The sequence below is a fragment of the Oncorhynchus keta genome, chromosome 35 (genome assembly GCF_023373465.1).
Source record: "Oncorhynchus keta strain PuntledgeMale-10-30-2019 chromosome 35, Oket_V2, whole genome shotgun sequence".
In the NCBI taxonomy this organism is placed as follows: Eukaryota; Metazoa; Chordata; class Actinopteri; order Salmoniformes; family Salmonidae; genus Oncorhynchus; species Oncorhynchus keta.
The window spans coordinates 79,062,516-79,075,015 of NC_068455.1; the positions used below are offsets into that span (position 1 = coordinate 79,062,516).

Consider the following 12,500-nt stretch of genomic DNA (forward strand, 5'->3'; position numbering starts at 1 on the left):
GGGATGTTTAGGGCATGTAATGTGGGATGTTTAGGGTATGTAATGTGGGATGTTTAGGGTATGTTTAGGAAGTTTATGTAATGTGGGATGTTTAGGGTATGTAATGTGGGATGTTTAGGGCATGTAATGTGGGATGTTTAGGGTATGTAATGTGGGATGTTTAGGGTATATAATGTAGGATGTTAGGTATGTAATGTGGGATGTTTAGGTATGTAATGTGGGATGTTTAGGGCATGTAATGTGGGATGTTTAGGGCATGTAATGTGGATGTTTAGGGTATGTATGTAATGTTTAGGTCATGTAATGTGGGATAGGGCATGTAATGTGGGATGTTTAGGGCATGTAATGTGGGATGTTTAGGGTATGTAATGTGGGATGTTTAGGGCATGTAATGTGGGATGTTTAGGGCATGTAATGTGGGATGTTTAGGGTATGTAATGTGGGATGTTTAGGTCATGTAATGTGGGATGTTTAGGTCATGTAATGTGGGATGTTTAGGGTATGTAATGTGGGATGTTTAGGGCATGTAATGTGGGATGTTTAGGGTATGTAATGTGGGATGTTTAGGTCATGTAATGTGGGATGTTTAGGGCATGTAATGTGGGATGTTTAGGGCATGTAATGTGGGATGTTTAGGGTATGTAATGTGGGATGTTTAGGGCATGTAATGTGGGATGTTTAGGGTATGTAATGTGGGATGTTTAGGGCATGTAATGTGGGATGTTTAGGGTATGTAATGTGGGATGTTTAGGGTATGTAATGTGGATGTTTAATGTATATGTTTAGGGTATGTAATGTGGGATGTTTAGGTATGTAATGTGGGATGTTTAGGGCATGTAATGTGGGATGTTTAGGGTATGTAATGTGGGATGTTTAGGGTTTATGTAATGTGGGATGTTTAGGGTATGTAATGTGGGATGTTTAGGGCATATGTAATGGAGCATGGGATGTTTAGGGCATGTAATGTGTGGATGTTTAGGTCATGTAATGTGGGATTTTAGGGTATGTAATGTGGGATGTTTAGGGTATGTATATGTAGGATGTTTAGGGTATGTAATGTGGGATGTTTAGGGTATGTAATGTGGGATGTTTAGGGCATGTAATGGATTTTAGGGCATGTAATGTGGGATGTTTAGGGTATGTAATGTGGGATGTTTAGGGTATGTAATGTGGGATGTTTAGGGCATGTAATGTGGGATGTTTAGGGCATGTAATGTGGGATGTTTAGGGTATGTAATGTGGGATGTTTAGGGCATGTAATGTGGGATGTTTAGGGCATGTAATGTGTTTAGGATGTAATTATGTTTAGGGCATGTAATGTGGGATGTTTAGGGTATGTAATGTGGGATGTTTAGGGCATGTAATGTGGGATGTTTAGGGTATGTAATGTGGGATGTTTAGGGCATGTAATGTGGGATGTTTAGGTATGTAATGTGGGATGTTTAGGGTATGTAATGTGGGATGTTTAGGGTATGTAATGTGGGATGTTTAGGGCATGTAATGTGGGATGTTTAGGGTATGTAATGTGGGATGTTTAGGGTATGTAATGTGGGATGTTTAGGGTATGTAATGTGGGATGTTTAGGGTATGTAATGTGGGATGTTTAGGGTATGTAATGTGGGATGTTTAGGGTATGTAATGTGGGATGTTTAGGGTATGTAATGTGGGATGTTTAGGGCATGTAATGTGGGATGTTTAGGGCATGTAATGTGGGATGTTTAGGGTATGTAATGTGGGATGTTTAGGGTATGTAATGTGGGATGTTTAGGGCATGTAATGTGGGATGTTTAGGGCATGTAATGTGGGATGTTTAGGGTATGTAATGTGGGATGTTTAGGGTATGTAATGTGGGATGTTTAGGGCATGTAATGTGGGATGTTTAGGGTATGTAATGTGGGATGTTTAGGGCATGTAATGTGGGATGTTTAGGGTATGTAATGTGGGATGTTTAGGTATGTAATGTGTTTAGGAATGTAATGTGGGATGTTTAGGGTATGTAATGTGGGATGTTTAGGGCATGTAATGTGGGATGTTTAGGGCATGTAATGTGGGATGTTTAGGGTATGTAATGTGGGATGTTTAGGGTATGTAATGTGGGATGTTTAGGGCATGTAATGTGGGATGTTTAGGGTATGTAATGTGGGATGTTTAGGGTATGTAATGTGGGATGTTTAGGGCATGTAATGTGGGATGTTTAGGGTATGTAATGTGGGATGTTTAGGGCATGTAATGTGGGATGTTTAGGGTATGTAATGTGGGATGTTTAGGGTATGTAATGTGGGATGTTTAGGGTCATGTAATGTGGGATGTTTAGGGCATGTAATGTGGGATGTTTAGGGTATGTAATGTGGGATGTTTAGGGCATGTAATGTGGGATGTTTAGGGTATGTAATGTGGGATGTTTAGGGTATGTAATGTGGGATGTTTAGGGCATGTAATGTGGGATGTTTAGGGTATGTAATGTGGGATGTTTAGGGCATGTAATGTGGGATGTTTAGGTCATGTAATGTGGGATGTTTAGGGTATGTAATGTGGGATGTTTAGGGTATGTAATGTGGGATGTTTAGGGTATGTAATGTGGGATGTTTAGGGTATGTAATGTGGGATGTTTAGGGCATGTAATGTGGGATGTTTAGGGCATGTAATGTGGGATGTTTAGGGTATGTAATGTGGGATGTTTAGGGTATGTAATGTGGGATGTTTAGGGCATGTAATGTGGGATGTTTAGGTCATGTAATGTGGGATGTTTAGGGTATGTAATGTGGGATGTTTAGGGTATGTAATGTGGGATGTTTAGGGCATGTAATGTGGGATGTTTAGGTCATGTAATGTGGGATGTTTAGGGCATGTAATGTGGGATGTTTAGGGCATGTAATGTGGGATGTTTAGGTCATGTAATGTGGGATGTTTAGGGTATGTAATGTGGGATGTTTAGGTCATGTAATGTGGGAAGTTTAGGTCATGTAATGTGGGATGTTTAGGTCATGTAATGTGGGAAGTTTAGGTCATGTAATGTGGGATGTTTAGGGTATGTAATGTGGGATGTTTAGGTCATGTAATGTGGGATGTTTAGGTCATGTAATGTGGGAAGTTTAGGTCATGTAATGTGGGATGTTTAGGGTATGTAATGTGGGATGTTTAGGGTATGTAATGTGGGATGTTTAGGTCATGTAATGTGGGATGTTTAGGGTATGTAATGTGGGATGTTTAGGTCATGTAATGTGGGATGTTTAGGGTATGTAATGTGGGAAGTTTAGGTCATGTAATGTGGGATGTTTAGGGTATGTAATGTGGGATGTTTTGGTCATGATGATGTTCATATCGTTATTAACAGAAAACGAAGACACACCCCTTGATGAAGATGTCACTCATCTTCTCCCCGGTCAGGCTGACATCATCCAGGATGACATCACTTGTGTTCCATATGATGCAACGCAGGTAGAACCTTGAAGTCAGAAAGAGGGACAGTCAGAGGGACAGTCAGAGGGACAGTCAGAGGAGGGACAGTCAGAGGGACAGTCAGAGGTAAGGGTACAGTAAGAGGGACAGTCAGAGGGACAGTTAGAGGGACAGTTAGAGGGACAGTCAGAGGGACAGTCAGAGGGACAGTCAGAGGAGGGACAGTCAGAGGGACAGTCAGAGGAGGGACAGTCAGAGGGACAGTTAGAGAGACAGTCAGAGGGACAGTCAGAAGGACAGTCAGAGGGACAGTCAGAGGAGGGACAGTCAGAGGGACAGTTAGAGAGACAGTCAGAGGGACAGTCAGAGGTAAGGGTACAGTAAGAGGGACAGTCAGAGGGACAGTCAGAGGGACAGTCAGAGGGACAGTCAGAGGGACAGTTAGAGGGACAGTCAGAGGGACAGTCAGAGGGACAGTCAGAGGGACAGTCAGAGGGACAGTCAGAGGGACAGTTAGAGGGACAGTCAGAGGGACAGTCAGAGGGACAGTCAGAGGGACAGTCAGAGGGACAGTCAGAGGTAAGGGTACAGTAAGAGGGACAGTCAGAGGGACAGTCAGAGGGACAGTCAGAGGAGGGACAGTCAGAGGGACAGTCAGAGGGACAGTCAGAGGGACAGTCAGAGGAGGGACAGTCAGAGGGACAGTCAGAGGAGGGACAGTCAGAGGGACAGTTAGAGAGACAGTCAGAGGGACAGTCAGAAGGACAGTCAGAGGGATAGTCAGAGGGACAGTCAGAGGGATAGTCAGAGGGACAGATAGAGGGACAGTTGGAGGGACAGTTAGAGGTAAGGGACAGTTAGAGGTAAGGGACAGTAAGAGAGACAGTTAGAGGTAAGGGACAGTTATAGGGACAGTTAGAGGTTAGGGACAGTCAGAGGGACAGTCAGAAGGACATTCAGAAGGACAGTCAGAGGGATAGTCAGAGGGACAGATAGAGGGACAGTTGGAGGGACAGTTGGAGGTAAGGGACAGTAAGAGAGACAGTTGGAGGTAAGGGACAGTTATAGGGACAGTTAGAGTTTAGGGACAGTTATAGGGACAGTTAGAGGTTAGGGACAGTCAGAGGGACAGTCAGAAGGACATTCAGAAGGACAGTCAGAAGGACAGTCAGAGGGACAGTCAGAGGGACAGTCAGAGGGACAGTCAGAGAGACAGTCATAGGGACAGTCAGAGAGACAGTCAGAGGAGGGACAGTCAGAGGGACAGTCAGAGGAGGGACAGTCAGAGGGACAGTCAGAGGACAGTCAGAGGACAGTCAGAGGGACAGTCAGAGGGACAGTCAGAGGGACAGTCAGAGGAGGGACAGTCAGGGGACAGTCAGAGGGACAGTCAGAGGACAGTCAGAGGGACAGTCAGAGGGACAGTCAGAGGGACAGTCAGAGGGACAGTCAGAGGAGGGACAGTCAGAGGGACAGTCAGAGGGACAGTCAGAGGAGGGAGAGTCAGAGGGACAGTCAGAGGGACAGTTAGAGGTAAGGGACAGTTATAGGGACAGTTAGAGGTTAGGGACAGTTATAGGGACAGTTAGAGGTTAGGGACAGTCAGAGGTAAGGGGCAGTTAGAGGTAAGGGGCAGTTAGAGGTAAGGGGCAGTTAGAGGTTAGGGACAGTAAGAGCTCAGGGACAGTTAGAGGTAAGGGGCAGTTAGAGGTTAGGGACAGTCAGAGGTTAGGGACAGTTATAGGGACAGTTCGAGGTTAGGGACAGTCAGATGGACAGTAAGAGTTAAGGGACAGTCAGATGGACAGTTAGAGGTAAGGGACAGTAAGAGAGACAGTTAGAGGTAAGGGACAGTTATAGGGACAGTTAGAGGTTAGGGACAGTTATAGAGACAGTTCGAGGTTAGGGACAGTAAGAGCTCAGGGACAGTTAGAGGTAAGGGGCAGTTAGAGGTGAGGGACAGTTAGAGGTAAGGGACAGTTATAGGGACAGTTAGAGGTTAGGGACAGTCAGATGGACAGTAAGAGTTAAGGGAATGTTAGAAGGCAGTCATCAAAATGAAGGAAGTGCATATGAAGGATCTATATAATGGCCAGGTATAATGGCCAGGTATAATGGCCAGGTATAATGGCCAGGTATAATAGCCAGGTATCATGGCCAGGTATAATGGCCAGGTATAATGGCCAAGTATCATGGTCAGGTATCATGGCCAGGTATCATGGTCAGGTATCATGGTCAGGTATCATGGCCAGGTATAATGACCAGGTATCATGGCCAGGTATCATGGCCAGGTATCATGGCCAGGTATAATGGCCAGGCATAATGGTCAACTATAATGGCCAGGCATAATGGTCAGGTATAATGGCCAGGTATAATGGTCAGGTATCATGGTCAGGTATCATGGCCAGGTATCATGGCCAGGTATCATGGCCAGGTGTCATGGCCCGGTATCATGGCCAGGTATCAATGCCAGGTATCATGGCCAGGTATCATGGCCAGGTATAATAGCCAGGTATCATGGCCAGGTATAATGGCCAGGTATAATGGCCAGGTATAATGGCCAGGTATCATGGCCAGGTATCATGGCCAGGTATAATGGCCAGGTATAATGGCCAGGTATTATGACCAGGTATCATGGCCAGGTATCATGGCCAGGTATAATGTTCAGGTATAATGGCCAGGTATTATGACCAGGTATCATGGCCAGGTATCATGGCCAGGTATAATGTTCAGGTATAATGGCCAGGTATCATGGCCAGGTATCATGGCCAGGTATCATGGCCAGGTATCATTGCCAGGTATCATGGCCAGGTATCATGGCCAGGTATAATGGCCAGGTATCATGGCCAGGTAATGGCCAGGTATCATGGCCAGGTATCAATGCCAGGTATCATGGCCAGGTGTCGTGGCCAGGTATCATGGCCAGGTATCATGACCAGGTATCATTGCCAGGTATCATGGCCAGGTATCATGGCCAGGTATCATTGCCAGGTATCATGGCCAGGTATCATGGCCAGGTAATGGCCAGGTATCATGGCCAGGTATCATGGCCAGGTATAATGGCCAGGTATCATGGCCAGGTATAATGGCCAGGTATCATGGCCAGGTATCATGGCCAGGTATCATGGCCAGGTATCATGGCCAGGTATAATAGCCAGGTATCATGGCCAGGTATAATGGCCAGGTATCATGGCCAGGTATCATGGCCAGGTATCATGGCCAGGTATAATTTGTAGTTTTCCAGATATGGACAGAATTGCTGTATTGTACCACTGGGCGAAGATCATCTGTTAAGATTTAATTGAATATCACGTTGTCAAACTTTATTCAAACTTCGTCTGAGGACGACCTACTTCTTGGCCTTGCGTGGTGTGATGTTGAAGGGAGGTCCAGGAGGACCCTGGGACTTGGGGAAGACATCCACCCACAACTGCAGTCTCCCCTTGATAGACAACACAATAAACCAATCAGAGACCAGGGATTAGGTGTGACAAGTATACGAGGTTGACTAACCACAACAAGTAATACTTATCGGGGGAACTGAACACTGTGAGCTGTACTAATAGACGCCGATGATTTAACAAAAGTGTGTGTGTGTGTGTGTGTGTGTGTGTGTGTGTGTGTGTGTGTGTGTGTGTGTGTGTGTGTGTGTGTGTGTGTGTGTGTGTGTGTGTGTGTGTGTGTGTGTTTACCAACCTGTTCCATGTCAGGCTGAAGAGGACTAAGGAGGGCTCGTGTTTCCACATGTTCAGGAACCAGCCCCTGTCTCCGCAGGATCAGTAGGGACAAGCGTTCCACTAAGGGCCCCAGATGAGGGTTGAGGGGCTTTGCATCGTCTGTAGATAACATAGACACATAATACACGTCGTCACAAAACGGCAACGTGCTCCATACAGTTGCTGTTTTCACACGGCCTGACCCAGTCACACTGAGGACATGTTCTGACCCAGTCACCCTGAGGACATGTTCTGACCCAGTCACCCTGAGGACATGTTCTGACCCAGTCACCCTGAGAACATGTTCTGACCCAGTCACCCTGAGAACATGTTCTGACCCAGTCACCCTGAGGACATGTTCTGACCCAGACACCCTGAGGACATGTTCTGACCCAGTCACCCTGAGGACATGTTCTGACCAAGTCACCCTGAGGACATGTTCTGACCCAGACACCCTGAGGACATGTTCTGACCCAGTCACCCTGAGAACATGTTCTGACCCAGTCACCCTGAGAACATGTTCTGACCCAGTCACCCTGAGGACATGTTCTGACCCAGTCACCCTGAGGACATGTTCTGAGGACATGTTCTGACCCAGTCACCCTGAGAACATGTTCTGACCCAGTCACCCTGAGGACATGTTCTGACCCAGTCACCCTGAGGACATGTTCTGACCCAGTCACCCTGAGGACATGTTCTGACCCAGTCACCCTGAGGACATGTTCTGACCCAGTCACCCTGAGGACATGTTCTGACCCAGTCACCCTGAGAACATGTTCTGACCCAGTCACCCTGAGGACATGTTCTGACCCAGACACCCTGAGGACATGTTCTGACCCAGTCACCCTGAGGACATGTTCTGACCCAGTCACCCTGAGGACATGTTCTGACCCAGTCACCCTGAGGACATGTTCTGACCCAGTCACCCTGAGGACATGTTCTGACCCAGACACCCTGAGGACATGTTCTGACCCAGACACCCTGAGGACATGTTCTGACCCAGTCACCCTGAGAACATGTTCTGACCCAGTCACCCTGAGGACATGTTCTGACCCAGTCACCCTGAGGACATGTTCTGACCCAGTCACCCTGAGGACATGTTCTGACCCAGACACCCTGAGGACATGTTCTGACCCAGTCACCCTGAGAACATGTTCTGACCCAGTCACCCTGAGAACATGTTCTGACCCAGTCACCCTGAGAACATGTTCTGACCCAGTCACCCTGAGGACATGTTCTGACCCAGTCACCCTGAGGACATGTTCTGACCCAGTCACCCTGAGGACATGTTCTGACCCAGTCACCCTGAGGACATGTTCTGACCCAACCCATAATGCATTTAATTGTTCAACTACAGGACCATCATCATCATCATCCATAAGTTTATAACACAGACACTGACATGCACACACTCACGTACGCAAGCACACACACACACTCTCTCACACACACAAACACTCACAAACACACAGACTGACCGCCCGAGAGGAAAATCGCAAGTTGTTCCAAATACAACCAGACATCCCAGACAGAAAGTTTATGGTTTTGAACCTCGAGTCACCTCTCTTAGGGGAAGAAGAGAGGAGAGGAGAGGAGAGGAGAGGAGAGAGAGAGAGAGAGAGAGAGAGAGAGAGAGAGAGAGAGAGAGAGAGAGAGAGAGAGAGAGAGAGAGAGAGAGAGAGAGAGAGAGAGAGAGAGAGAGAGAGAGAGAGAGGGAGAGAGAGAGAGACAGAGAGAGAGAGAAAGAGAGAGAGAGAGAGAGAGAGAGAGAGAGAGGGAGAGAGAGAGAGAGAGAGAGAGAGAGAGAGAGAGAGAGAGAGAGAGAGAGAGAGAGAGACAGAGAGAGAGAGAGAGAGAGAGAGAGAGAGAGAGAGAGAGAGAGAGAGAGAGAGAGAGAGAGAGAGAGAGAGAGACAGAGACAGAGACAGAGACAGAGGCAGAGACAGAGGCAGAGACACAGAGAGAGAGACAGAGACACAGAGAGAGAGAGAGAGAGAGAGAGAGAGAGAGAGAGAGAGAGAGAGAGAGAGAGAGAGAGAGACAGAGACAGAAGGGGAGGATGAAACAAGATGGCTGATTGACAAGCGCCTGACGCACTGGTAACCGCGGTTACAGTGGAAACGGAGTGTGTCGGCGTTCTACTGTAACTGAGGAGCTCACCGCGGTGTTGTCGTTGGCACACACCCCCCCACACACACACACACCGCTTTGCCGTAAATCACCAAAATGGCAACCATGACCTTGGTAAGACGAATGACGTCCCACATAGAGTACAGTATGATAGAGTAAAACACTGGACCAGACAGTTGGTATCTGTTAGAACCACAGGGAGGAGGAACATGAAGGAGGGAGGGGGGACAGGAGCGGGGGGCAGGAGGGAGGAAAGAGGGAAGGGGAGGACAGGAGGGAGGAAAGGATGGAGGGGAGGGGGAGACAGGACAGGAGGGAGGAAAGGATGGAGGGGAAGACAGGAGGGAGGAAAGGCGGGAGGGGGAAGACAGGAGGGAGGAAAGGAGGGAGGGGGAGGACAGGAGGGAGGGAGGAAAGGAGGGAAGGGGAGGAGAGGAGGGAGGACAGGAGGGAGGAAAGGAGGGAAGGGGAGGAGAGGAGGGAGGGAGGAAAGGATGGAGGGGGAGGACAGGAGGGAGGGAGGAAAGGAGGGAGGGGAGGACAGGAGGGAGGGAGGAAAGGATGGAGGGGGAGGACAGGAGGGAGGGAGGAAAGGAGGGAGGGGAGGACAGGAGGGAGGGAGGAAAGGAGGGAAGGGGAGGACAGGAGGGAGGGAGGAAAGGATAGAGGGGGAGGACAGGAGGGAGGAAAGGTGGGAGGGGAGGACAGGAGGGAGGGAGGGAGGGAGGAAAGGAGGGAAGGGGAGGACAGGAGGGAAGGAGGGAGGAAAGGAGGGAAGGGGAGGACAGGAGGGAGGGAGGGAGGAAAGGAGGGAAGGGGAGGACAGGAGGGAGGGAGGGAGGAAATGAGGGAGGGGGAAGACAGGAGGGAGGAAAGGAAGGAGAGGGAGGACAGGAGGGAGGGAGGAAAGGAGGGAAGGGGAGGAAAGGAGGGAGGAAAGGAGGGAGGGGGGAGGGGGGGACAGGAGGGAGGAAAGGATGGAGGGGGAGGGGGAGACAGGACAGGGGGGAAGGGGAGGACAGGAAGGAGGAAATGGGGGAGGGGGAGGACAGGAGGGAGGAAAGGATGGAGGGGAAGGGGAGGGGAGGACAGGATGGAGGGGAGGGGAGGAAAGGAGGGAAGGGGAGGAAAGAAACAACTTGGTAATTAAGACCCTAGAGTTGAGTTCATCTCAACAGAGAGAGAAAGAGAGAGAGGGAGATAGACAGGGAGATAGAGAGGGAGAGACGGAGAGAGAGAGAGAGAGAGAGAGAGAGAGAGAGAGAGAGAGAGAGAGAGAGAGAGAGAGAGAGAGAGAGAGAGAGGGGAGGAGGGAGGGAGGGAGGGAGGAGGGAGGGAGGGAGGGAGGGAGGGAGGGAGGGAGGGAGGGAGGGAGGGGGAGGGAGGGAGGGAGATAAAGAGGAAGGGGGAGAGAGAGGAGAGAGAGAGAGAGAGAGGAGAGGAGAGAGAGAGGAGAGGAGAGGGAGGAGGAGGAGGGGAGTGAGGAGGGAGGGAGGGAGGGGAGGAGGGAGGGAGGAGGGAGGAGGGAGGGAGGAGGAGGGGGAGAGGGAGGGAGGGAGGGAGGGAGGGAGGGAGGGAGGGAGGGAGGGAGGGAGGGTGGGAGGGAGGGAGAGAGAGGGTTGTGGCGTAGATTGATATACACAATGTGTCAGAGGCATTGTATGTTTACACAGCCCTTCCTCTGCTACTACTGACACACACACAGAGAAACAGAAACACACACTCGGGGATGATATATGCATTTCTCCTCAGATGCTCTGCAGCAAACCGACCCAGAACGGCCCTCGTGTTTTTTAACAAGACGTATCCGTCATCCCAACTACAGAGAGGCGTGTGTGTGGACAACACAGTGAGGTCGACCTTCATATTAAACATAGTAATGAGAGGCAGTGGACAGCAGACATTACACCGGTAGTCTTCACCTGTTGTGTACCAAGCATGTGACAAAATAATGTTATTCAATTTGAAATCGCCATAGGCAGTGTCACATCAGCAGGTCCTTTCAAGTCCTCCCCCTCTCTCTCCCTCTCTCTCTCTCTCCCTCCCTCCCTCCCTCCCTCTCTCCCTCCTCCCTCTCTCTCTCTCTCTCTCCTCCATCCCCCTCTATCTGTCCCCCTCTCTCCCCCTCTCTCTCTCCCTCCCTCCCTCCCTCTCTCCCCCTCTCTCAATTCAATTCAATTTCAATTCAAGGGGCTTTATTGGCATGGGAAACATGTGTTAACATTGCCAAAGCAAGTGAGGTAGACAACTTACAAAGTGAATATATAAGGTGAAAAACAACAAAAATCTCTCTCTCTCCCTCCCTCCCCTCCCTCCCTCCATCCCCCTCTCTCTGTCCCCCTCTCTCCCCCTCTCTCTCCCTCCCTCCCTCCCTCTCTTCCTCCATCCCTCTCTCTCTCTGTCTCTCCCTCCCTCCCCCTCTCTCTCCCTCCTCCCTCCCTCTCTCTCTCTGTCTCTCCCTGCCTCCCCCTCTCTCCCTCCCCCTCCCTCCCCCTCCCTCTCTCCCTCCCTTCCTCCCTCTCTCTCTCCCCTCCCTCCCCCTCTCTCCCTCTCTCCTTCCTTCCCTCCCTCCCTCTCTCCCTCCTTCCTTCCCTCCCCCTCCCTCGCTCTCCTCCCTCCCTCCCTCCCTCCCTCCCTCCCCCCATCCCTCCCTCCCTCCTTCCTCCCTCCCTCATTCCCTCTATCCCTCTCTCCCTCCCCCCTCTCTCTCTCTCTCCCTCCCTCCCTCCCCTCTCTCTCTCCCCCCCTCTCTCCCTACCTCCGTCTCTCCCTCCCCTCCCCCTCCCTCAGCTCCCTCTCTCCCTCCCTCCCTCTCCCCATCCCTTCCTCCCTCCCTCATTCTCTCTCTCCATCTCTCCCTCCCTCCCTCCCCTCCCTCCCCTCCCTCCCTCCCTCCCCAACCTCTCCTTCCTCCCTCTCCCTCTCCCCTCTCTCTCCCTCTCTCCCTCTCTCCCTCCCTCCCTGCCCCTCCCTCCCTCCCTCCCTCCCTTTCCCTCTCTCTCTCCCTCACCTCCTCCCTCACTCCCTCCCTCCCTCCCTCCCTCCCTCCCTCCCTCACTCACCCAAGTCAGCAGCAGTGTATTCACGTCCTCTGAAGAAGACTCTGTCCTGTTTATAGACAGGTCTCCTGTAGTACCTCCTCTCACATAGTCTGACTAGCAGCTGAGATGGTTTCAACTGGTCTCTCCACCGGTTCACACCAGATCTGAGGAAGGAGAGGAAAACATACTATCATAAAGTCACAACTCACCAATA

General features: G+C 50.2%; 1 protein-coding gene across 5 annotated transcripts in view; it reads right to left on the reverse strand.

Moving 5' to 3' along the window:
• dysf (dysferlin, limb girdle muscular dystrophy 2B (autosomal recessive)) overlaps positions 1-12,500 on the reverse strand; it is a 352,696-nt gene that overhangs the window by 98,498 nt on the left and 241,698 nt on the right. For all 5 annotated transcript variants that reach the window (XM_052497966.1, XM_052497965.1, XM_052497963.1 and 2 more), the window contains 4 exons: positions 12,308-12,450; positions 7,096-7,235; positions 6,753-6,841; positions 3,350-3,445 (listed from right to left, as the gene is read on the reverse strand). In XM_052497966.1, the coding sequence (XP_052353926.1) occupies positions 3,350-3,445; positions 6,753-6,841; positions 7,096-7,235; positions 12,308-12,450 (468 nt within the window). The remainder of the gene's footprint in view (positions 1-3,349; positions 3,446-6,752; positions 6,842-7,095; positions 7,236-12,307; positions 12,451-12,500) is intronic.